Below are 26,485 nucleotides of genomic sequence, written 5' to 3'. Positions count from 1 at the left end.
AGCGTTAGGGCTGCCCCGAGCACAGAAGGGTCCCAGTGGAGCCAATTCTTTCATTTGGAAACCTCACTTTTGGGTCTCTAAAATTAAAGATGGGGCACAGGCGCATGGGCTGGGTGGGCGGGCAGATAGCTGACTTCTGCAGCTCCTGCACCCCTAATGCCGGCTCCATAGGGGAGTGCTGTGACCCCCTGCTTCTGTGCAAATGAGGAAAATCAGAAAAATTAAGTAACTGGTCACCCGGTCAGGGCCAGACGAGTTCCCAGAGTCTCACTGGCCCCAACATGGAGATTCCGCCCCCTACATCTAGTTTGGAACAAAGGAAAGAGCAGATAAGGACCATCGTATGGGTCTGGGCTGAACCTCCACCAGAGTTCACTGGGGGATCCAGCAGTGGGAGGGGAGCTGGGTTGGCAAGTCTGCTTTGGGAGCCCTCGGGAGCCCTACCTAGGCCCCTACCCTGTGAGGAGCGGGAGGTCCTGGAAGAAACCCAACCCCGCCTCTGCAGAACACAGCCAGCGAGGAACAAATGCAGTCATCCCGCCCCAGGCTTTCCCCTCCACATCCCCAGCCACTGTTAGGGTCAAGACGGGCTTTTGTGCTTTAAAAGAAAGAGTCTCCTTTAAAAAAGTTTTCACAGTATGTTTATGCTCGATTTAAAACAAAGGGGAGGGTGGGGAGAAATAACTCTTGCAACCCATTTCCGTCGCCATCTGTTCGCCTTTCTCTTTGACCTGAGAACATTCCCCCCTGGTTTGACCACCCTGTGTCTAATTACAGTAGGCCCCTGGGGTTTCTCTCCCTCCTGTCCCTTCCATCCCCTGCCTCTTCCGGACTTAGTTCTCATTATCAGCAACTCACACACAGCCAGGAACGTTCTAGAGCAATTTTCCACATGGTCTCCTCTTGGCAGAAAATAGAATTCGCTTCCTTTCCAAAAGTCATTAAGCCAAAAACGATATAAACATGAAAAGGAGGAGAGAGAAATGGGAAGAGAGAGAGAAAAAAAAAAAAATGCTGGGACAGGATGGTCATAAACTATTAAGAGGAACATTTTTTTTTTCCAACTGCCCCATGTCAATGCTTTGAACAAGTGAAACTGGTGACCTCATACGTCAGCAGGCGACTGGAGGAAGCGGGTAGCTGGCAGGACACCAGCGTTTCCGTGTCTGCCTGAGAGTCCACAGCTGCTCCATTTGTACAACCCACAGTACAAATAGGTCCGAGGGTGACAGTTTTTTTTCTAAGCCCAGGACAAATCAGAATTTGCGTCAGGAAGTATTTGAACAATTTTGAAAAATACAATTATTTTTAAAATAGCTGCAATCTTGCCTTTGGGAAATCTGTACTTTTTGGGGCCTGAAAAATCTCCCTTTCTTTGCGGTCATGTTTTAGTCTTTCCTCCAGCGGCCATTTCTAGGGACAGTGGTCACATTTCTCAGACCCAAGTCTGGGGCGAGTCTGAGACTCAGGGTCCCCGCAGCAGGTCTGGCCCCACCGGGCGCAAAGGATGGTAGCCCCAGGAAACTCTCACGATTTCCTACTCACACCCAGCGCTTGGGGACCCTGTTTCATGTGAGACTGTCTTCCCTGTCTCTGGCCCCCACCCACTTGGTCTGACCCCCCAGAGCTTTTTCAGAGCAAAACACATTTCCTGATGGTGGTTTTCTTGCCTGAGCTGCCCCTGAGAGCGGCAGTGCTCTTCCTAAGAGGAATAATCCTTGTGACTAAAACATTTCCCCATTTATCCTTATCAGAGTAGAAGCCCAGGTGTATACATGCAACATTATGGCTGTTTTAAAATTGTTTACTTGGAGTTGTTTTGGGTTTGTTGTTTCTGGAGACAGGGTCTCACTCTGTTGTCCAAGCTGGGGTGCAGTGGTGCAATCTTGGCTCACTGTAGCCTTGACCTCTGGGGCTCAAGTGATCCTCCTATCTCAGCCTCCTAAGTAGCTGGAACTCTAAGGGTACACCCAAAAGAGTACAAAAACTGGACCCAGCTAGTTTCATGTATTCTTTGGTTTTTTTTTTTTGTTTTTTGTTTTTTTTGTAGAAACAGGATTTTGGTATGTCACCCAGGCTGGTCTCGAACTTGGGCTCAAGTGATCCTCCCATCTCAGCCTCCTGAGTAGCTGGAACTCTAAGGGTACACCCAAAAGAATACAAGAACTGGACTCAGCTAGTTTCATGTATTCTTTGTATTTTTTTTTTTTTTTTTTTTTTTTTTTTTTTGTGGAAACAGGATTTTGCTATGTCACCCAGGCTGGTCTCAAACTCCTGGGCTCCAGTGATCCTCCCATCTCAGCCTCCTGAGTAGCTGGAACTCTAAGGGTACACCCAAAAGAATACAAGAACTGGACTCAGCTAGTTTCATGTATTCTTTGTATTTTTTTTTTTTTTTTGTAGAAACAGGATTTTGCTATGTCACCCAGGCTGGTCTCGAACTCCTGGGCTCAAGTGATCCTGCTGCCTCAGCCCCCCAAAGTGTTGAGATTACAGGCGTGAGCCACGGTACTCAGCCTATTTAATTGCTTGAATCTTCCTCACCAGAATTCTGATTTTTCCTGGGCTTAGAAAAAACTCTCGTAGGTCTTGGACCTATTTATCCTGTGGGATTACAAGTCAAGTATTTGTGGACTCGGCCTAAGTCAATGGGAAAAGCATAGAGGCACCCATTGAGTCAGCTGACACACACAGAAAGGTTCCGATGGATTCTTTTGTTTTGGCAAGGTGCACATTCTCACGCTTCTGAAGTTTGGCCCTGCTCGTTCTGTCCACAGCCACAGGCTGGGGAAGGGGAGTGGACTCAGGCGAAGAGGCTCCCTTCTCCTTTCTCCCCAGCTCCTGTACATGTGTGGGGGCCTCCTGGAGCGGCCCCTGATTCTTGCCGAGGTGGTGCCCAGGTATTCAGTCATGCTGGAGCTGTTTGACGCTGAGCTGGACAACGCCAAGATCTTGTATGATGCCCAGATGGCAGCCTCCGAGGAGGGCAAAATTCCCCTGATCCACAAAAACATGCCTCCCGTGGCCGGGCAGCTCAAGTGGAGCCTGGAGCTGCAGGAGAGGCTGGAGGTGTCCATGAAACACCTGACGCACATCGAACACCCGTGAGTCACAGCCCTGGCCAGGGGCAGTCACCCCGCCTCCATGGCGCGGGAGAGCGAGAGGGACTTTCCCAGCCCTGAGCCGGACCACCCCTGCTGTCGACCAGACCATTACCTCCCAGAGCAAAAGCCCAGAAGAGACCCTGTCGGGTCCTCCCTCCTCCCCGAACGTCTTCTCGGCGGGAGTGCTCAGGGGGAAGCTGGCTGGTCCCCACCCTTGCCCACCAGCCTGGTAGACGTGAAGACCACCCAGGCAGGAACAGGCAGAGGCTGTGTGTGCAGTCGGCTGAGCCACTGTTGCGTGCACTTGGCCGAGGCTCCCAGACAGCCAGGGCTGGAGAGGCTTCATGGTGGACACAGGGACTGCTGCAGGGGAGGCCCGGCTGGAGGTCTCGGCCTGGGGAGGCCGATGCAGCTGACCGGGCAGAGGGGGGAGGCTTTTATGCAGTCGTTTGGGGGGCATATTTGCTTTCATCTGTTTTGACCCTAGGTTGGAAGGGAGAATGAAAGTTGGAGAGGGGCTGGCAGTCGGGAGCTGGTTGCTGCATGGGTTCTCTTTTGGCCTCCTGGGCCAGTGGCTGCAGACTGCAGGTCCGAGTTCCGTTTGAACATTTGGTCTGGCCACTGCTTGTTTGCATATTCAGTCTGTGAGCCTTGAGTAAATGGGTGGCTGGCCACTTCGGCACCCCGGATCAGGCAGCAGCAATGGGACACATCGAAGAGACCCCACAGGAGATGTCCATGGGGCCTCACCTTCCCACTCTGATTCCAGGGTCATGTCTGGGGCGGAGGCCAAGTTGATTTATCAGAAGTATGACGAGATGATGGAGCTGCTGAGGTCCCACCGCGAGAAGATCTACCAGCAGTGGGTGGCGGGCGTGGACCAGGACTGCCACTTCAACCTGGGGCAGCCGCTAATTCTGCGGGACGCCTCCAGCAACCTCCTCCACGTCAACTTCAGCAAAGCGGTGGGTGCCAGGAGTGGGCACCCGTCAAAGGCTCCTTGGGAGCTGGGGGCAGGGCCTGCCAAGGTTCCCTCAGCGCGGATTTATGGAGGTCGATGTTTATATCACAGTTAGCCTAAAGCTTCACTTTTTAAGTATGTCCAGGGTATATTTAAGACATGAAGCAAAGCAGAAGCAATTTTGACATTCTTGAAAGCGTTCATGTGATCCCAAGAAGAAACATCAGTTTGAAATTGGGAGGAAGAAAAGTATTTGCCGAATCTATACAAATGCGCTGGCTGGTCGAGGCAGGCACGGTGGGGAGAATTCACACTCGTGGGCTTTGGGACGTGGGTTCCGTGGCTAAAGCCCAGGAAGTCCGAAGAACAGAGGACGGAACCCTATCCTACAATCAGCCCCAGAGCTGCCCAACCTACACGGGGCAAGGCAGGGAAACCAGAGATGTAGCTCTTCCTTGGAAATCTTCCCATTCACTAACATTGATTCTTTCATTCACTGAATACTTACTGAGTACCTACTATGTGTATGTGCTTGGGGTAAATGAGTGAGCCAGAGATTCAGAGATCTGTCTGTCCTGCCCTCCTGGAGCCGACCTCCTGGCAGGAGGGCGGGGAGGATGATCAGTTAGCGTTCACGAGGGAGTCAAGCATGTGATGCTGTAGAAGGTGCAGTAGGTTCCACAGAAGGAAGAGCAGGAAGGGCAGGTTAAGAAGATCAATAGAGCAGGTGCAAGTTTAGATGTGAGCAGAGACTTGTGGGAGGTCAGAGTGCCATGAGTAGAGATGGAAGGGACAGCCTTGCAGCAGAGCACACAGCTAAAGGCCAGGAGGCACGAGAGCCTGGTGAGGTCCAGGAGCAGCAAGGAGGCCAGTGGGGCAGGGAAGTGGGCAAAGGGGAGGTCGTAGGAGAAGAGAGGTGATGAGGAAGGGCCCCATGGGCCACAGAGGGACTTGGAGCTTAGTTTGAGCAAGATGGCAGCCCCTGCAGGATTCCAGGCAGAGGTGTGCTGCAATTAGATTTCTACTTGTAAAGGACCCTTCTCCACGCTGTGAGGTGCGTAGATTGAAGGGAGCTGGGGCTGGGGGAAATTGTAGGAAAATCAAGAGCCTCTTGCCACAATCCAGGCAAGAGATGACAGCTGGGAGGTGGTGGCTGGAACCAGAGTGGCAGCAGTGAAGGTGGTGGTGAGCTTCTGGACTTGATCATAGTGCCATGGAGACTCCTAGTGGGTTGGAAATGGAGCGCGATTGGAAGAGGGGAGTCAATCCCAGTGTTTTGGGGTCAGGTGAGTAGACGGGTAAAATTGCCATCAGCCAAGAGGGCAGGTGGGGCAGGCCACAGGGGAAGATGGGCTGCTCTGCTTTGGCCTTGTTGGGTGTGAGATGTCACCTGGACATCCAAACAGAGGAGCTGAGTAGGCAGGTGGATATGGAAGTCTGGAAGTCACGAGAGAGGCTGGGGTGGGAGATATAAATGTGGGAGCCACCCACACAGAGATGGTACTTGTAGCCGTGACACTGGATGGCATCACACCTCATTCAACTGAGAGTAAATTGAGAAGGACCAAGCTCTATGGCTCCCCATCATGGACATCTTGAGATTACCAAAAAAGACTAATAATGGTGATAGGGAATGTGTGGTGTCCTGGAAGCCAGGAGGACACTGTGTGCCCAGGAGGAAAGAGTGCCAGCTGCTGGGAATCCCGTGAGATGAGGCCCGTGATGTGACCAGGGGACTCAGCAACATGGAGCTTATCTCAACTTCGAGAATAGCTTTGTGGCCAGAAGCACTGTTGGAAGGGATGTCCCTGTTGTTGATCTCTTGGGTCATAACCAGGTGAAAGGAGAGAGAAAAGGGCAGGTTAGATCCTAGGGAGGACACAAGTGAAGACCGGAAGTCTTACTCCAAACCTCCTGGGGGTAGTAGGTTGGAGAGGACAGAGATAAGAAAATTAGGATGATGTCAGCCTCCCATGGTGATGATGAGGTCATCCACCCATGGTGACAACGATGATGTCATCCACCTGCGACGATGGTGTCATCCACTTGCGAGGATGATGTCATCCACGAGGGTGACCTCATCCACCCATGAGGATGATGTCAGTGCTTTCTGTCTCAGGATCAGCCAACAGGGTGAAAACGTCCTGGTCCTGCCAGCAACCACTGCCTCTCACCAACTTTGAGATCCCCCAGGCTGTCAAAACATCCCAGGGCAGACGCTCATTTCTTTTGCTTGAACACGGCACTGTTGACATGACCTGCTGACATGTTCTTTGATCTTCACTTGTCATTTAGTTGGTGGCAGTTCTGAGAGAAGTCAAGTATTTGAATTTCCAGCAACAGAAAGATATTCCAGACAGTGCAGAGAGTCTGTTCTCAGAGAACGAAACTTTCCGGAAGTTTGTGGGCAACCTGGAGCTGATCGTTGGCTGGTATAACGAGGTGAGCTGGTGCTCCCGATGCAGCTTGGTTTTCTTCTGGTTTTTTGTCAAGTTTCAGTTTTTGTGTTTCCGAGATGTGGCTCTTCCTGGGAAATCTTCCCATTCACTCAAATTCATTCTTTCATTCGCTGCATACTTACTGAATACCTGCTATGTGTATGTGCTTGGGATACATGAGTGAGCCAGAGAGTCAGAGATCTCTGTTCTGCCCTCCTGTTCTGTTCCACTTGGAGATCTTACACCAGCATTTGTCGTCACCCAACAACTGCTGATGTAAGATCTCCAAGTGGAACAGAATTAAATGAGTGTGTTTTAATATTCAAACATGGTTCAAGCCAGTCTTCATTATTCATGCAAATAGCAGCAGCAAAGATAGCGGTGACTCAGAACAGCTGGTGATGGATATCTTATTCCCACTGGGCTTTGGTTTATGTTACATGATTTTTATTTATTTTGAGACAGTCTCGTGCTGTCACCCAGGCTGGAGTGCAGTGGCGTAATCTCGGCTCACTACAACCTCTGCCTCCCAAGTTCAAGCGATTCTCCTGGCTCAGCCTCCTGAGTAGCTGGGACTACAGGCATGTACCATCACTCCCAGCTATTTTTTTCTATTTAAATAGAAAAAAAGATTTTGAGCTTTAGATTTATGACCAAGGGAAAAGGTCTGAGGCCAGAAATGCTCAGTGATCCACATATATTTCTTTGGCTTAGAATCATAAAAAGATATCAAATATAGAAAGTTTGGGATTATATACCGAGGATTTATGTATTAAAAGTAATGGCAAAGACGGCAGTTACTTTTGAACCAACATATACACGGTTGATTCTCAACTAGCTGTGGTATGGGCTAGAAAGAGGAATACTGTAACATAAAAACAGTAGCTGTGTACATAAATCCTCAGTGATAAAAGTCATTCGAAAAGTTGGAGTGTCCTGAAATACGATTTTCAAACAGAAACATGAATCATCATTGGTTCGGTCAGGGTAGTAGGCTGTTATCATATTGCTATGAAGAAATATTTGACACCTGTAATCCTAGCACTTGGGGAGGCCGAGGCGGGTGGATCACCTGAGGTCAGGAGTTCAAGACCAGCCTGGCCAACACAATGGAACCCCCGTGTCTACTAAAAATGCAAATATTAGCTGGGTGTGGTGGTGGGTGCCTGTAGTCCCAGCTACTGGGGAGGCTGAGGCAGGAGAATAGCTTGAGCCCGGGAGGTGGAGGTTGCAGTGAGCCAAGATCACGCCACCGTACTCCAGCCTGGGCAACAGAGCAAGACTCCATCTCAAAAAAAAAAAAACCCAAAGCCTGAGACTGGGCAATTTGTGAAGAAAACAGGTTGAATTGGTTCATGGCTCTGCAGGCTGTACAGGAAGCATAGTGGCTTCTGCTTCCACGGGGGACCTCAGGAAACTTGGAATCATGGTGGAAGGTAAAGGGGAAGCAGCCACGTCACCTGGCAGGAGGTGGGATAAAGAGAGAAGTTGGGGAGGTGCTATACCTGTTTAAAAACCAGATTGCACGAGAATTCATTCACTGTCCCAAGAACGGCATCGAGGGGATGGTGCTAAACCATTCATGAGATCATCGTCCCCATGATCCAGTCTTTTCCCACTAGGCCCCACCTCCAACACTGGGGATTATAATTCAACATGAGGCCTGAGTGGCAACACAGATCCAAACCATATTAGCTGGTGTTGAGGAATAAAAGTCCTTCCCAGAGAACAATTTAAAATCTGGTTGGACTGGGAACAAAACCTGTAACCTCTGTTTTGCAGATAAAAACTACAGTGAAGGCAGTAGAATTTCTACTAATAAAGTCAGAATTGGAAGCAATCGATGTCAAATTACTGAGCGCTGAAACGACATTATTCTGGAACGGCGAAGGTAAGGAGGCCACATTCCTCCCACCTTGGGTTAAACTTGGGGGTCCAACCTGCCCAGCATCTGTCCTCAAACACCACTGGAGTGGCCACTTCTGTCTCCTGGCTGCATGGATCTGCTTTAACTGCAAGGGGGCTAAAAGATAGTCACCTCCACCTGCTTGCCCAGGCCAAAAATAACAAAAAACAAACAAACCAAAGAGAAAAAAAAAAGAAAAAGCCTATCTGTGTCACTTACAAATGGAATCCAGCGAAGAGTCCCTGGGAACTGCCAAGGGGTTCCAAGGTTCCCAAACTGGGTTTGCTGGAGGCCCGGTTTCTACTGTTGGTTTATCAAGCATGCACAGAGCATGCATAGTTGGTGAGCAGAGCCAGTGCACATCTTGGTTAACTCAGGGCAGACGTCAGGAAAGTAGAAAGAAGTGTAGTCACAAGTCCCCTCCTTCCCTTCGTTCTACCACTGGACGAGGCAGGAGGCCCCCGACCCCCTGGCCCCATCTCTGATGCTCCCAGAGGTGGAAGCTTTTAACATGAGGAGTCTGGGGCTCCTACGTGGGGTGAAGGGTCCACATATTCTCCAAACCCTATGTCTAAAGGGACACTATATTCGTGATTCCTTGGCGTTTCATTTCAGAGAACACTCAACGATTTCTTCTGGGTATCACGTTCCAGAATAGGAGGAGTGTTTTCCCAGGGCTATCTTGTAGTGATGAGTGTTAAGCCAACCCAAGAAAAGTTTTCATCCTGCTGAATTGCTCTTTTTTTTTTTTTTTTTTTCTGAGACGGAGTCTCACTCTGTCACCAGGCTGGAGTGCAGTGACACGATCTCGGCTCACTGCAACCTCTGCCTCCCGGGTTCAAGCGATTCTCCTGCCTCAGCCTCCCAAGTAGCTGGGATTACAGACACCTGCCACCACGCCCAGCTAATTTTTTGTATTTTTAGTAAAGACAGCATTTCACCATGCTGGCCAGGCTGGTCTCGAATTCCTGACCTCGTGATTTGCCCGTCTTGGCCTCCCAAAGTGCTGAGATTACAGGCGTGAGCCACCGCGCCCAGCCTGAATCGTTCATTTCGTCAGATTCCTTTACACTTCCATTTTAGGTGTGTTTCAATACATTCAAGAGGTGCGAGAAATTCTGCACAACTTGCAGAACAGGATGCAAAAGGCAAAACAAAATATAGAAGGAATTTCACAGGCTATGAAGGTAAGCAAGGGGCAGAGCACAGAGCGGGGCTTTGTGGGGGCCTGGGGCTGCCCTGGGGCAAACCAGCCTGCATAGAGGCCCATGGAAAGTGCTGTGATGTGCGGGGGGCACTGGGAGCTGCCATGCAGTGCTCTCCACCGGTAGGATGATATCAGGGTGGTCCCAGGGCAGAGAGAGCCCAGTTGCTCAGTGGAATTCAGTTCTCCATTCTGCTCTGAGCTCTGCAAGGCCCCCTGTGTGCCAGGCCAGCGCCAGTAGCAAGGGGTGGAAAGAGATCTGCCAAGACTCACCCCAGTGGGAAGAAGCCCATTGCCCAGTACAGAAGCAGTACAGTTCTAACTCAAGTTCCTTCCGGAGCACTGGGGGAACCCTTCATTAGTCTTCTGGGTGGTCTGGTCGGTCACTGATGCTCTAATGTGCAAAAACACTTACAGCAATATATCCAAAAGGAAGTTTTAAGGAACGTCTCCTCTTGTTAATTTGCAGTGTCTACTCTGCAACTCTATTTCTTTGCTTTTTTGTTTTTTCTTTGAGACAGAGTTTCACTCTGTTGCAGCTGGAGTGCAGTGGCATGATCTTGGCTCACTGCAACTCTGCCTCCTGGGTTCTAGTGACTCTTAGTGTCTCAGCTTCCCCAGTAGCTAGGACTACAAGTGTGTGCCACCACGCTCAGCTAATTTTTTCTATTTTTAGTAGAGATGCGGTTCCACCATGTAGCCCAGGCTGATCTTGAACTCCTGAGCTCAGGCAATTTGTCTGCCTTGGCCTCCCAAAGTGCTAAGATTACAGGTGTGAGCTTCTGCACCTGGTTAACCCTATTTCATTTTTCAATGATCATGTTTAAGCTATATTTCTCTATCAACATATCAAAATTACATCATCATGATGCCCCACCCACCCTGCTCCATTTAACCAGCCACTACAACTGGACTTCAGATTACATAGCATTCCACCACTTCCCTCCCCAACCTCTCCACAAACCCTTGAGTAGAGATCATTTAGAATTTCTGAGAAAAACAAGCAATTGGAAAAGAAAATGGTTCAAACTCAGTCCATCAGACCTGGAGTAAATCCTGTTTGGAGTTTGTACATTGTCAGGCTGTGCCCTTAGCACTCAGGTAAACAGCAAAGGGGTGAGGACCAAAAGGAGGTTGTTCAAAGATTATGCAGCATTTGAGAGGAGGAAGTCATTTGGTATCTCAGAAAAACACAGACCTATTGAAGCTATTCAGTTAGTAAACCTAAGATTTTTTTTCTTAAATTAAAAAGGTTATGACATCTATGAAATAACAACAGAATGAGAACTAAGAACAGAATGAGAGGAAAGCAGAGAAGTGAAAGGACATGGCTAAGAAAATCAAAACTGCAAAAGAAGAATTAAAATATACTGAAGCACCAGTTAGACTAGAACTAGTGCTGTGTGACAGTACATACATTAAATAGAGGACAATTTTAGGAAATTGCTAATATGCAAAGGGAAATAACAATAGATAATGTGTAAGATGGAGAGGAATAACATAAAAATCATAGTTGTAACTAAAGAAATAATAGGCTGGGCATGGTGGCTCACACCTGTAATCCCAGCACTGTGAGAGGCCGAGGTGGGCGGATCACTTGAGGTCAGGAGTTCTAGACCAACCTGGCCAACATGGTGAAACCCTGTCTCTACTAAAAATACAAAAAGGAGCCAGGTGTGGTGGTGTGCACCTATGATCCCAGCTACTAGAGAGGTTGAGGCAGGAGAACTGCTTGAACCTGGGAGGCAGAGGTTGCAGTGAGCTGAGGTCATACCACTGTACTCCAGCCTGGGCGACAGAGCGAGACTCTGTCTCAAAAAAAAAGGTAGACATATTCTGACCAGAATTTTAAATCTCAAGGATACAGAACAATCTTTTGTATGTTTCTACCAAGCAGGTAGCCTTTTGACTTTACATAGATTTCCAGAACATGACGAAAATAGCCAGTCTTGAGAAAGGCTCCTGACAATTATCTGTGAATGCAATAGTAAAGTCATCCTCACACATGCAGGGGCTTGGAAAAATACCATTTAGGTACCCTTCCTGAGAAACCTATTCCAGAATGTATTCCAGGACACCAATAGATCAACCATATTCTAGAGTACCAAGGAGAGAATTAACATTTAAATAAGACTAGCAATGAGCTTGGAACCAATTAAATATAAAGAGAGAAGTATATAAAGAGATAAATATGGTTGTGAAAGGTTACATTCCAAAGTCAGAAACAATACTTGTAGAAAAATATAAATGGTAGAAACCATATCCATGGTGATAAATGTGATCAATAATGGGAAGTTAGGAGGACGAAAAAAGGTAGGACAGGGCAGTTAACCATATCCTAAATTCCTAAACATGGGTAACGGGAATCAAAAGCAATTTTTCCTTTTTTTTTTTTTTTTTTTTTTTTGGAGATGAAGTTTCACTCCGTCACCTGGGCTGGAGTGCAATGGCACAATCTCGGCTCACTGCAACTTCTGCCTCCCGGGTTCAAGCGATTCTCCTGCCTCAGCCTCCCGAGTAGCTGGGATTACAGGCATGTGCCACCACACCTGGCTAATTTTTGTATTTTTAGTAGAGATAGGGCTTCACCATGTGAGGCAGGTCTCAAATTCCTGGCCTCAGATGATCCATCCGCCTTGGTCTGCCGAAGTGCTGAGATTACAGGCGTGAGTCACCACTCCCAGCTGCAATTTTTATTTCCAAAATTAGAGAAATATTTAAAAGATAGTTTTAATAAACTTAATGGCAAGTACTAGTGGAATTATAAATAGGATTTCTCCTATCCAGATCACTAAAGAATATAAAAGCAAATAAGCTATGGTTTTTAAAGCAAAATACCACAACAAAGGGAAACAGAAAGCAGAAAGGATAAGACATAACAAAGGGCAAACATTAGTTATAGTATATATAAATTATTTAAAAGCAAAATATTTAGATTCGATTGTTTAAAAATGTAATTATATGCTACTTCCAAGAGATACCTAAAGCAAAATGGAAAGGTTGAAGACAAAATGATTGACAAGTAGGTGAAACCATATGAAACTTCCAATAATGGACCATTTTTGACCTTTAAAAGATGGCAGTTCTCACAGCTGAGCACAATGGCTTATCCCTCCAGTCCAAGCACAATGGCTCATGCCTGTAGTCCAAGCACAATGGCTCATGCCTGTAGTCCAAGCACTTTGGGAAGCCAAAGCAGGAGGATTGCTTGAACCCAGGGCCTTCCTATGTTGCTCAGGCTGGGCAACGCCTGTGGTCCCAGCTATTCTGGAGGCTGAGGTGGGAGGATCACTTGAGCCTGGGAGGTTGAGGCTGCATGAGCTGACATTGTGCCACTGCACTCCAGCCTGAGTGATGGAGCAAGACCTTGTTTCTAAGAAAGAAAAAAACAATTTCAAATGACAGCCTTATTCACAGACATATATAGATCCTTGCATACATACATACACATATACAACAAAATATTAATCGGCAAAGAGCAACTCGGGGCAAAAATACATAGTTAGCTAAACATATATGATCAAGTAAAATTTATATAAAAGTTATAGTTGTCCTAAAATATTGTGTTCCCAATGAGAGTATGGTTAATATATGTATATAGGCCGGGCGTGGTGGCTCAAGCCTGTAATCCCAGCACTTTGGGAGGCCGAGATGGGCGGATCACGAGGTCAGGAGATCGAGACCATCGTGGCTAACACGGTGAAACCCCGTCCCTACTAAAAAATACAAAAAACTAGCCGGGCGAGGTGGCAGGCACCTGTAGTCCCAGCTACTCGGGAGGCTGAGGCAGGAGAATGGCGTGAACCCGGGAGGCGGAGCTTGCAGTGAGCTGAGATCCGGCCACTGCACTCCAGCCTGGGCAACAGAGCGAGACTCCGTCACACACACACACACAAAAATATATATATATGTGTGTGTGTGTGTGTGTGTGTGTATACATATATATAAAAATAGCAAAATCTATTAGAAGAACTGAAAAATGGGCAGAATGCAAATGTAATGGGAAGCCTAACACAGCGTTATTACACTGCCATGGACTGCACGTTTGTGACTCCCAAACATTCCTCTGTGGAAGCCCTAATCCCACTGTGGTGGGTCTTGGAGACATGGCCCTGGGGAAGCAGTTAGAACATGAGAATAGAGACATCATGAAGGCGATTGTGCCCTTATAGCAACAGGCACGAGAGAACTCACTCTGCCCCTCCGCCATGTGAGGACACAGCAAGAAGGCGGCCGACGCCATCTGCACACCAGGAAGAGAGCCCTCAGCTGGAACCAAACATGCCAGCACCTTCATCTCAGACTTCTAACCTCCAAACCTGAGAGAAATGTCTGTTGCTTAAGCCCCCTAGGATATGGTATTTTGGTTATAGTAATCCAAGCCGACTAAAACATACACAAAACGTGTTTTTTCTGACCATGAAGCAATAAAACTGCTAATGAAAAAAAGGAAATCCTTCTAACAAGGTAAACACAGAGGCTTAATCATATCATTTATGTTCACACAAAAGCGTCAGTAGAAAAACTAAAAGTAGTCACATAAATAGCAAATACTGGACAGAGGAGGGAGGTGGGTAATCTAGTCTTCATTGTTCAGAGTCACAGAAACAGTTGAGAAATGGCTGGATCGATGTAGAGTCTGTAAATGATCAGAGTGGCAGAGGCAGCCGTGAGAAGAAGGAAAGCTGAGGTTCCCTCATGTTTCCAGCTGGGAGATGGGATGGAGGATAGGGAGACACGGGTCAAAGACCTTTTTTCTTTTTTTTTTTGGTCAAAAACTTTTCTTATTAGGTGTTTTGTTACCATATATGTATCACTTTAATGGAGATGTATAGGGAAAACAAAATCTAATGACAGATAACAGTAAAGTCCAAATCATAATTATAGGTGGCCACCACCTATTTTTTTCTTTTTTTTTTCTTTTTTTTTTCTTTTTTTTTTGAGACAGTGTCTCGCTCTGTCACCCAGGCTGGAGTGCAGTGGCGTGATCTTGGCTCACTACAAGCTCTGCCTCCCGGGTTCACGCCATTCTCCTGCCTTAGCCTCCCGAGTAGCTGGGATTACAGGCATGTGCCACCACGCCCAGCTAATTTTTTGTATTTTTAGTAGAGACAGGGTTTCACCGTGTTAGCCAGGATGGTCTCGATCTTCTGACCTCGTGATCCTCCTGCCTCAGCCTCCCAAAGTGCTGGGATTACAGGCGTGAGCTGCTGCGCCCGGCCAAGTGGCCATCACCCTTGTGGTAGAACTCCTACTTGCAGGGGAGCCAGGGTCCTGACCCTACTCTCTACCCTTTCCCACCCCTGTTGGCAGGTCAGTGGCCCCCACAAAAGGGACTTACTCCCACCTGGCCCTCCATTTGCAGCTATGGACGATCCACCCAGCACTGACCACACTTTCCTTGACCCTCAGGTCCTTCCGTGCCCCGAAAAAGAGAATTAGATGCTCCTTTCCTGAGAGTGACCCCATTCTGGCCCAGTTGAGTGAAACATCTCAATGGTCTCTCTCTGCTTCCCCTAGGCCCTGGTTTTGGTTTTGAGCTCAATTATTTAAGGCTCTCTGGTCAACAGTCAACTAGGCACAGGTCCTTAGTGGCCCCTAATGGGCATGGATCATGGAGAAATAGACTCCAATCCAAGATTAGGTAGCAGTGAGGAAACACACCAAAAGCAATGCAGCAAAGGAGTGCAACCGAAAGCAGTTTCTCCAGAACAGCTTTTCTCCTGTGCTTTCCTTCCAGGACTGGTCGGCCAACCTGCTGTTTGAAAGAAAGGACAATAAGAAAGAGGCCCTGTTAGACTTGGATGGAAGAATTGCCAACCTCAGCAAGCGCTACACAGCAGTCAGGGATGCTGGCGTGAAGATCCAAGCCATGGTTGCAGTAAGGAAACACCCAGGAGGTTTTTTGAGAACCCACTTGCTTTTAGCAGGAAGGAGAGAGTAAAGGCAGAGCTGGAGATTTCATAAAAATGATTAGTGACACATTTTTAGTGGTCACCGAAGTCCGTGATCTGGCTGGATGCAGTGGCTCTCACCTGTAATCCCAGCACTTCAGGAGGCCGAATCGGGCAGATCACCTGATGTCAGGAGTTTGAGACCAGGCTGGGTAACATGGCAAAACCCCGCCTCTACTACAAATACAAAAATTAGCCAGGCATGGTAGCACATGCCTGTAATCCCAGCTACTCAGGAAGCTGAGGCAGGAGAACCGCTTGTCCCTGGGAGGCAGAGGTGGCAGTGAACCAAGATCGCACCTCTGCACCCCAGCCTGGGTGAAAGAGTCTCAAAAAAAAAAAGAAAAGAAAAGAAAAAAAAAATCGATGATCTTTAATCCAAGCGAGCCTTGTCTTTAAGTAGCAGAGCACCCTCACTGTATACTTCCAAGCCTGGTTCCTCTTGTGATGGGCCTGCCCTCCGCTAAGGGCACCAGAGCGCTCACCCTGCACAATATGGGTATGGCCAAGTGACATCTTCATACTAGGTCAACAAATCTTGTCTTCCCAGGATGAGCTGCTGAGGGCGGGCACCGTGTGTTTATCGGTATCCCCCAGGGATTTCCCATCCATGGGTGTGGGCAGGGAACAGTAACCTGGGAAGAGTGAGTACCATTCCAGTGTGCACAGGGTGTATCACTACCCGCACATGTGAGTGGATAGAACGTGATAATGCATGTCTGTTTTGCTACCTAGGTTGCCGGCTGTTCCTTCTTGCCAATAGTCCCAACAGTGCATGACTCTGTGTCCCTGCCAGCCTCTTGGGAGCCCTCATGGTTGGCACATTCAGTGGGGGAATACAAAACAGTAGACTGGCATTCCTGGGTGCTCCGTCTGGAGTCCTGACATTGTAGGGGTTTCCATGCTCTCCTCACTTGGCAGTTATTTCATCCAGCTTACATTTTTGTTTGTCTCTGAGGAGAATGCGAAAGGTGGATCTTTGCATTGGCCTATAAAAGAGAATATTCTGCCTTGAGCTCAAAATATGGCTGGGCATAGTGGCTGACGTCAGTAATCCCAACACTTTGGGAGGCCAAGGTGGGTGAATCACTTGAGGTTAGGAGTTTGAGACCAGCCTGGCCAACATGGAGAAACCACGTCTCTAACTAAAAATACCAAAATTAGCCACGTATAGTGGCAGGCACCTATAATCCAAGCTACTTGGGAGGCTGAGGCAGGATAATTGCTTGAACCTGGGAGGCAGAGGTTGCAGTGAACCAAGATTGCACCACTGCACTCCAGCCTGGGTGAAAAGAGTGAGACTCCATCTCAGAAAAAAAGTATTTTAGGGCAGTTTTTTGGGGGGTTTCCAGTGGATGGTGCAAATCAGTGGTGTGCACTTTAATAATGAGTCATCCCATCCAGACAGACCAGCAGGCCCCGCCCGGGGGATGGGCCATTATTGGCTGTTCCTGTTGTCATATCATTGCTCTAAAGATCGTCACCCCAGGAAGTGACTTGACTGAACCAGAATCGGTTTTGCCTCATTCCCATTTCCCATCCCTCCCCTCCCTGCCATGGTGCCAGAAGCTCCCTGTAAATTAAAATGCTAAACTGCAAAAATGTTACTTGGAAGAGTTAACTGATAAGTCTCGCTCTGTCCCCCTGGCTGGAGTGCAATGGCGCAATCTCGGCTCACTGCAAGCTCCGCCTCCCGGGTTCACGCCATTCTCCTGCCTCAGCCTCCTAAGTAGCTGGGACTACAGGCGCCCGCCACCTCGCCCGGCTAATTTTTTGTATTTTTAGTAGAGACGGGGTTTCACCGTGTTAGCCAGGATGGTCTCGATCTCCTGACCTTGTGATCCACCCGCCTCGGCCTCCCAAAGTGCTGGGATTACAGGCGTGAGCCACCGCGCCCGGCCCTGATTAGCTTCTTAACACTCTCAGAAGGGTTGGAAACAGAGCATGGGAGAGAAATTTGACCTAGGGTTAGGAAAGGTTCAGAGGGCAGGCGAGGAAGCAGGACTGGGCTGAGACTGAGGCCAAGCACCAGGGTCAGGAGCCTAAGAGGGGCAGAAGCCAGTGAACTAGCCTCTCCTGTTCCCCAACTGGGATGAGATGGTGTTGCCTCTTGTGCACGACTCTGTCACCACATATGTTTACTCTCATGACAGTCATTAGAGCCATTTCTTTTTCTTATGCTGAAGTTATTTGAACCCAAGTCTTCTCTCCCTTATTAGAATAGACCTGCCTGAGGGCATAGACTGAGGGAATTAATCTTTGAGTTTCCCTATAGCACTTAGTATCCTATAGAGCCATCCATCCACCCATCCACCCATCCACCCATCCATCCATCCATCCACTCACACATCTATCCACCCCCTTAATCTGTCCACTCATCCACCCACGCCACCCACCCAGCCAACCACTCACCCACCACCCCACCCCACCCCACTTATCCACCCACCCATCCACTCATCCGTCTACTCACACATCTACCCACGGCATTCATCTGTCCACCCATCCACCCATCCATCTGTCCATCTACTCACGTATCTATGCACCCCATTCATCCATCTATGGACTCATACCTACCCACCCCATTCATCTGTCCGTTCACCTACCCCACTCACTCACCCACCCAGTCACCCATCCACTCACCCACCCACTCACCCAGTCATCCACCCACCCACCCACCCACTCACCCATCCACCCACCCACCCACCCACTCACTCACCCACTCACCCAGTCACCCATCCACCCACTCACCCATCCACCCACCCACCCACTCACCTACTCACCTACTCACCCATCCATTCACCCACTCACTCACCCATCCACCCACTCACTCACCCATCCACCCACCCACCCATCCACTCACTCACCCAGTCACCCACTCACCCAACCACCCAGTCATCCACCCACCCACCCATCCACCCACCCACTCACCCACCCACCCACCCACTCACCTACTCACCTACTCACCCATCCATTCACCCACTCACTCACCCATCCACCCACCCACCCATCCACTCACCCACCCAGTCACCCACTCACCCAACCACCCAGTCATCCACCCACCCATCCACCCACCCACCCACCTACTCACCCATCCATTCACATACCCACCCACCCACCCACCCACCCACTCACCCATCTACCAACCCCATCCGTCCATCTGTCCATCCACCCACCTGACTCATCAACCCACCCCACCCACTAATCCACCTATACAACCAAACAACCAACTACCCACCCAACCACCCACCAGCCCCTGCTCTGTGCCAGGCATACTGCTGAGTGCTGGGGGTACAGTGTTGGAGGGGATGGTCAACCTTTGGCCTCATGAATTTGGGCATCAAAAGGGCATGCAGACCAAAGACAAAGACGGGTAAATAAAATAATTCTGAGTGGCCCTCTGAGCCATGGTGAGCATAAATAACAGGTTGCTAGAGGAAACCCAACTAGAGATGGAGGTATTCCTTTGGGAGGAAGGGACATTTGAGCTGAAATCAAAAAGATTGGAAGCCAGATCCAGCAAGAAAGTGAGGGAGCAGCCGTGCAAAGCCTTGTGTAGGAAGGAGGCCAGCACCTGCAAGATGCTCAAAGCAGCCCCGTGTGTCCGGCGTGTGAACATGTACGGGTGGTCCAGAGAGTCACTAAACAGTGTGATCGAAGAGCAAACACACCCTGTGAAGTGAGGCCCAACTGTGTGCTTCTGTTTGCAGGAAAACGCAGAACTGTTCAGGGCAGACACACTGAGTCTGCCCTGGAAGGATTATGTCATCTACATTGACGACATGGTCTTAGATGAATTTGACCAGTTCATTCGCAAATCTCTGAATTTCCTGATGGACAACATGGTTACAGATGTAAGTTATAAACATGAGGTTATATATATATATATGTATATGTATTCTTATATGTTAGAATCTATAGTTTCTAATTTCCTCATGAACAGGCTATCATTTTATAGACTTAATAAAATATACCTTGGGTGATCCACTTGACCTGGTTTTAAACCTGGAAGTCCTGCATCTCAGAATCTCCTCAGTCCCAGGCACTCAGGACCACTGGTTGCCTTAAATCTGCCATAACTTAAGGTGGCTGCAGAAAACCTCAGGAGACCTAAGAGGGTGGTCCTACCTCACTGCCAGGTGAGGGAAAGTGGACACCACTGCCCCCTACTTGTGGATTGGGGGGAGGGTCTCCTGTCAGCAGCAACAGCCATTCACCTACTCAATTCTAGACAGCTGAGGAGAAGGTAAACCAGGCAGCAAAGAGGTTGTGCTGCTTAATCCCATGGAGGCATTCTCTTCATGGCGATGGCCCCTTTCCTACCTGTGTCGTCCTTTTTTTTCTTTTTTTTTTTTTTTTTTAGAGACACAGTCATCTGTTGTCCAGGCTGGAGTGCAGTAGCGCGATCTCAGCTCACTGCAACCTCCACCTCCTGGGTTCAAGCAATTCTCTGCCTCAGCCTCCCAAGTAGCTGGGCTTATAGGCACCTGCCACCACGCCCGGCTAATTTTTGTATTTTTAGTAGAGATGAAGTTTCACCATCTTAGCTAGGCTGGTCTTGAACTCGTTACCTCATAATCCACCAACCCCGGCCTCCCAAAGTGCTGGGATTACAGGCAGGAGCCACCACGCCGGATCCTGTGTCTTTTTTGTTGTGATGGCTTCTAAATGATTTTGAGTACCACCAGGAGGCCAAGATCAAAGACTCCTCCAGGCCACCAACGGCGAAGGAACGCGGCAGTGACATGCCTCGTACCGGCCAGGGAGGGTGGATGGTGTTGGAGCCTGGCACGTGGGCCTCAGAGGCCAGCTGGTAACCAGTTACAGACCCAAAATTCAGTTGATGAAAGTAATCATCTCTACAACTGTCCCAGTGAAAGCGTCTCAGTGAAAACCGGAAAGAAGTCCTGGTAGCAAATTGTCCTCCTCAAAGAGTTTCCAAGGGGTCCTCCTACCATCTGGGGGCAGGAGCCGACCTGAGTCTTTAGAAAAGTCTGATCACCCAAGTCCATGACAATGGACCGTTTGTCCCAATTAGCACCTCACTCAGATACTGATACAGCCCCTCCTGCTCATAGACAAATTGGGGGACTCAAAAGCCCACCACCCACAGGTCCAATGGGGACTCTCTCAAGGACAGATCAGTGGCCACAGTGAGATCTCACAGCCTGGTGGATCCTGGCCCACATCTGGAGAATCGTTGGTTTGGCAGGAGGAGCACTAGGGTTGACCTCAATCCCATCACTGTAAACCAGACCAGCACCTGCAGCCCTGCAGCCTCCCAGGGGCCTCCAGAGCTCTGTAAACGGGACTTCCGAGGGAGAGGGACAGGCAGGCTTGGCCAGCCCCTGCAGTACCTGCTTTGTGTGTTAGTGATTCATTAGTCCCTGCAGTAACCCAGAACAATGGAAACAATGTCTCCATTTTTTTTTGAGACAGCGTTTTGCTCTTGTCACCCAGGCTAGAGTGTAATGGCACGATCTCGGCTCATTGCAACCTCTGCCTCCTGGGTTCAAGCGATTCTCCTACCTCCGCCTCCCGAGTACCTGGGGTTACAGGCACCCACCACCAGGTCTGGCTAATTTTTTTTGTATTTTTAGTAGAGATGGGGTTTCGTCTTGTCGGCCAGGCTGGTCTCAAACTCCTGACCTCAGGTGATCCACCCGCCTCAGCCTCAGGTGTGAGCCACCGCACCCAGTCAACAATGTCTCCATTCTATAAAATGTTTAGCCTCATTTTATATATTTGGGGAAGCTGGGAGTTAAGTGACTCCCCAAGGCCTCACAGCTGGCAAGTAGCAGGTGCAGGCTTTGACCTGAGGTCTGAGGTCTACCTGATCCTGCCCCTCCCCTTGCCCCAACGTGCACCTGCCTGTTTTGGCCTTGTGGCTGTGCATATTTGTCTCCGTAGCGATTGCTCAAGGAGCAGAGTGCGCTGAGACATGAGTTCTCAGAAGCTTCGCAGGCTACTGGAAGGCAGTGGCACATTGATGGTGCAGAGCGGACGATCAGGGCACTGAGAATCGTCCGATGGAGGACAGAGGTGTTGACCACTGCCAACCCTGCCCCTGTTTCAGGAGAGCATCGCTCCCCTGTTTGAGATCCGCATGGAGCTGGACGAGGATGGGCTGACCTTCCGCCCGTCCCTGGAGGTGGGCTCGGAGCACGGCTTCCTGGCGCTGATCGAGGGCCTGGTCAACGACATCTACAACGTAGCCAGGCTCATCCCTCGGTTGGCCAAGGGCAGGATGAACTACAAGGTCAGTCCTGGCCTCTTCTGGCCATACCTGGGGCCATCCATTGCTTTCCCCATTTGGTGTTGCCGCCCTAACTCGACAAGGCCGGGCTGCTTACCTTTTAAATGACATCGTGTGACCTCTAGGACGACATGGCCACTTCTCTCCCCACTCCCACATCTGTCCTTCTGCCCAAAGTGGCTTCTTCTCAGTCAGCCTGCCTGGGTTTCATTCCCTCATCATTCCTCCGACCCCCCAACACGATGCCAAGAGGGTAACCTCTCCCAACTTCCTGACTGTTCACTCAGTCCTATAATTTTTTTGAGACAGGGTCTCACTCTGTCACCCAGGCTAGAGTGCAGTGGTGCAATCTCGGCTCACTGCACCCTCCGCCTCCCGGGCTCAATTGATTCTCCCGCCTCAGTCCCCCAAGTAGCTGGGACTACAAGCATGCGTCACCAAGCCCAGCTTGATGATGTATTTTTTGTAGAGATGGGGTTTTGCCATGTTGCCCAGGGTGGTCTTAAACTTCTTTATTTTTTTATTTTTTTGTTTTTGAGACAGAGTCTTGCTCTGTCACCCAGGCTGGAGTGCAGTAGCACAGTCTCAGCTGACTGCAACCTCTGCCTCCTGGGTTCAAGCAATTCTCCTGCCTCAATCTCCCAAAGTGCTGAGACTACAGGTGCATGCCACCACACCTGGCTAATTTTTTTTTTTTTTTTTTTTTTTGTATATTTAGTAGAGACAGGGTTTCACCATGGTTTTGCCAGGATGGTCTCAATCTCCTGACCTCGTGATCCGCCTGCCACGGCCTCCCAAAGTGCTGGGATTACAGGGGTGAGCCACCGTGCCCAGTCTCAGTCCCGTAATGTAAACACTGATTCTCCCAGTACTCAGGCAATTTGACAAATACGCCTTCCACTGCCTTCCGAAATCATCTCTTCTAAACGCATCAAACAAGACACACAGAGACCTGGCCAAGCTCTGGGGGAGGAAGGACAAGAGTCATGGGAAATTTAGCTCCCGCTTAAGGGAGGTTGGAGGTGGTGTGTTTGTTGAAGCATCTGTTTGTATAGCAGTAAAAAAAAAAAAAAAATCAGAAAAGACTTAAATGACCTACGTGTTTGTGGAAGAGGGGAGTGGCTTGACCAATTCTGGCCCAAACACAGATTCTGTGAGTTGTCCCAGCGAGCCAGGGATGGAAAGGTGTTGTGACAGGTTATTAGAATGTTTATCAAGTTACGGGACAATGTTTAGAATATGGTTTCATTTGCTTAAACAAGCAAAAATCTGGGTGAGTGCTCACCAGGATGGGAGGAAGGAGGGAGGGGGGAGGGGTGTGGCCGCAGGCTTTTTCTCTCATGCATTTCTGCATTGTTTGAATTGTAAAATAATGGACACGTATGCTTTGTTATAACCAATATTTACAGCGAGATGAGCTGTCCTGTCCAGGAGGGAGGGATGTGCGTCTGCTTGTGTGTGTATGCGTGTGCTTGGATGCGTATGTGCCCGTGTGCATATTTACATGTGTTGGGGGGAGGCATGCGTGTACCGAGGTGAAGTGAGGACACGAGGGAACAGCTAACGACCTGAGAAGGTCAAGGGCAGCTCCCGAGAGGAGTGGGCATGTGAGCGGTTTCTGGGAGGGCGGGAGGACGTTTCCATGCTGAGAAGATGGCTGTGATTTTAGGCCCAAGTGCAGGCAGCAAGCTGTTCCAGAGTTGAGAATAGAATCTGCCCCAGTTACACAGACGCTAGGTTAGCATGCGTCCTTAGAATCAGTGTGTCCCGGATGTGCCCCCTCCCACTGTCCCCAAAGCAGGCTGCTCTCAGACACCCACAGTTGCTGCAGTCAGAGCTGCTCCACCCCGGGCTCTGCCAGCACACACACTCGGGCTGTCTTGCAGACACCCTGGGACGTTTTCAGGCAGAACATTCCAGAGCTGAAGGGCCTGTTGCCCGGGAGAAGGGTCCCTCAAAAGCCTGCTGGTCTAGCAGACTCTTACCTGGTGCCAAGCTGTGGAAGACAATGAGAGGGTCAGGCATCTAGACTGCTGGGTCCCAGGACCACTTCCCAGAGACCCAGGTACCCTAGCTTGGTGGCAGAGAGTACCCAAGGGATGCTTCCCATGGGTACCAGGGTGGCCAGCCCAGAGGAATTGGGGTCAGGACAAGGAGGAGGCAGAATGTGGGCCTCAGGCTGCCTACAGGGGAGACCAGCAAGGGCAAAGCCCCCAGGCAGTGGGCCCTGCCTGCCCCTGGTATGCCAGGCTACCACCAGCCCAGCCCAGCTGGAACTTGGATCCCACCTGGGGAGATCCAAAGGAGTGCAGGGGACAATCTCGGCTGGAGCAGGGGGATGCCTGGAAGTTACCACACTGAAATCCTGAAGCACCTGCTCGTGCTCTGAACACTGCGCTCCCCACCCTGGGCAGAAAGAGGGTCCTGAGGAGGGCGAGAGCCACACGTCAGGCACAGGTGAGCCCGAGACTGAATTCCGAAGCACACCCCAAATGCTTTCCTGCAGCCACAAGGAGCTTCAGGCTTCTCTCCCCTGTGGCTTCTTTTCATCTACAGCTTACATGCAGGGTGGCCCAGCCCAGCCCTAGGGCCAACCTTCCCCTTCCATCCCAGGCCCACTGACTTCACCTCCTCAATCACAGCGTTTCCTTGTCCTAACCCTTACCAACGAGGTCCCCCGCGCAGACAAGATCCCCATGCACATCTGGGCCTGGATGGGGCCTCTCTGCAGCTGTGAGGTGGGCTCTGAGCTACAGGGGCAGTCTCCAGTTGTCTGGTACCTGAGCCTGGGTGATTTAGGGCGGGGAAATACTGGCTTAGTGTGAGAGTTGGGTAAAGGGAGTGGCTGAGGGTTGGCTGGTTTGCATATGGACGGCATGCCCCCAGCTGAGGGCCCTTTGCCATCTCCAAGAATTGCCCAGCCCTGGGAAGGGCAGGCTCTTCCTGGCCCCATAAAGTGTTTTTTTTTTTTTTTTTTTTTTTTAAGATGTCAAAATTGGGCCGGGCACATTGGCTCACACCTGTAATCCCAGCACTTTGGGAGACTGAGGCGGGTGGATCACCTGAGGTCAGGAGTTGGAGACCAGCCTGACCAAAATGGCGAAACCCCACCTTTACTAAAAATGCAAAAACTTGGCTGGGCACAGTGGCTCACGCCTGTAATCCCAGCACTGGGACGCCGAGGTGGGCAGATCACAAGGTCAGGAGATGGAGTCTGTCCTGGCTAACATGGTGAAACCACGTCTGTACTAAAAGTACAAAAAATTAGCTGGGCGTGGTGGTGGGCACCTGTAGTTCCAGCTACTCAGGAGGCTGAGGCTGGAGAATGGCATGAACCTAGGAGGCAGAGCTTGCAGTGAGCTGAGATGGTGCCACTGTACTCCAGCCTAGACAACAGTGCAAGACTCCATCTCAAAAAAAAAAAAAGTAAAAAATTAGGCATGGTGGTGGGAGCCTCTAATCCCAGCTACTAGGGAGGCTGAGGCAGGAGAATGGCATGAACCTAGGAGGCGGAGCTTGCAGTGAGCCGAGGCGGTGCCACTGCACTCCAGCCTAGACAACAGTGCAAGACGCCATCTCAAAAAAAAAAAAAAAAAAGAAAAATTAGCCAGGCATGGTGGTGGGAGCCTCTAATCCCAGCTACTAGGGAGGCTGAGGCAGGACAATCGCTTGAACCTGGGAGGCAGAGGTTGTCGTGAGCTGAGATCGGGCCACTGCACTCTGGCCTGGGCGACAGAGTGAAACTCTGTCTCAAAAAAAATAAGATGTCAAAATTTCATAAGATACAGACAATAAAAATGTGATTAATAAACACACCCACCACCTAGGATTCTCCAGTCCTGTATATAAGCCAATAAGTTCTCTTTGTGCTTACACCAGTTTGGGTTGGGTTTTCTGTCACTTGCAACTAAAAAGATCCTGTCTAGCACTGGCCCCTCATGCTCTCTGCTCTAGCCATTGATGGTAGACTTCTTTTAGTTCCCCTAACTCACTGCCTCCTCCCACCACAGGGCCTTTGCACCGGCTTTGCTGTTGCCAGGAAAGCTGCTTCTCTTGCTCTTTGTCTACCCATCCATTAGCTCTCAGACCAACGGCCATTTCCTCAGGGCCATTCCCTGACCTACTCTCCGTTTCACCTGAAGCAAGGGAGTGGAGATGTTTTGTGTCTGTGATTCTTTGATGAATGTCGGACCCCATTCCTGGGCTGTACACTCCCTGCCTGTGTCCCCAGTATCTGTCCCAGCATGTGGTACACAGCGAGGGTGAGCTATTGAACGAATGAGTCAATGTGTGAGTCATCTCGGGGTTCCCCAGACAAACGTCACACTTGGCATATCTTCCCATGGCAGAATATTGCAAATCGGCAAAGGTTCCTATTTCCCATGGTGAGAGCTTGGGCCAGGCACAGTGGCACGTGCCTGTGGTCCCAGCTACTTGGGAGGCGGAGGCAGGAGGATCGCTTGAGCCCAGGAGTTCTGGGCTGTAGTGTGCTGTGCACTAAGTTTGGCATCAATATGGTGACCTCCCAGGAGCGGGGGACCACCAGTTTTGCCTAAAAAGGGGTGAACCGGCCCAGGCTGGAAACAGAGCGGGTAATCATGAGAGACTGGAAGCCCTTTCGCCAACAGAGAGGCACTTCTCAAGGCCGAGAGGACAACCCCTAAC

General features: G+C 49.7%; 1 protein-coding gene across 1 annotated transcript in view; it reads left to right on the top strand.

The window, feature by feature from the left end:
* The window catches only part of DNAH17 (dynein axonemal heavy chain 17), a 150,434-nt gene that overhangs the window by 12,440 nt on the left and 111,509 nt on the right, over positions 1 to 26,485 (top strand). The window contains exons 12-19 of the mRNA XM_008013099.3: positions 2,839 to 3,104; positions 3,874 to 4,069; positions 6,361 to 6,507; positions 8,286 to 8,394; positions 9,493 to 9,596; positions 15,354 to 15,494; positions 19,275 to 19,418; positions 21,641 to 21,823. Coding sequence (XP_008011290.3) covers positions 2,839 to 3,104; positions 3,874 to 4,069; positions 6,361 to 6,507; positions 8,286 to 8,394; positions 9,493 to 9,596; positions 15,354 to 15,494; positions 19,275 to 19,418; positions 21,641 to 21,823 — 1,290 coding nt within the window. The remainder of the gene's footprint in view (positions 1 to 2,838; positions 3,105 to 3,873; positions 4,070 to 6,360; positions 6,508 to 8,285; positions 8,395 to 9,492; positions 9,597 to 15,353; positions 15,495 to 19,274; positions 19,419 to 21,640; positions 21,824 to 26,485) is intronic.

The sequence above is a fragment of the Chlorocebus sabaeus genome, chromosome 16 (assembly GCF_047675955.1).
Source record: "Chlorocebus sabaeus isolate Y175 chromosome 16, mChlSab1.0.hap1, whole genome shotgun sequence".
In the NCBI taxonomy this organism is placed as follows: domain Eukaryota; kingdom Metazoa; phylum Chordata; class Mammalia; order Primates; family Cercopithecidae; genus Chlorocebus; species Chlorocebus sabaeus.
This window is presented reverse-complemented; position numbering and strand designations above follow the sequence as displayed.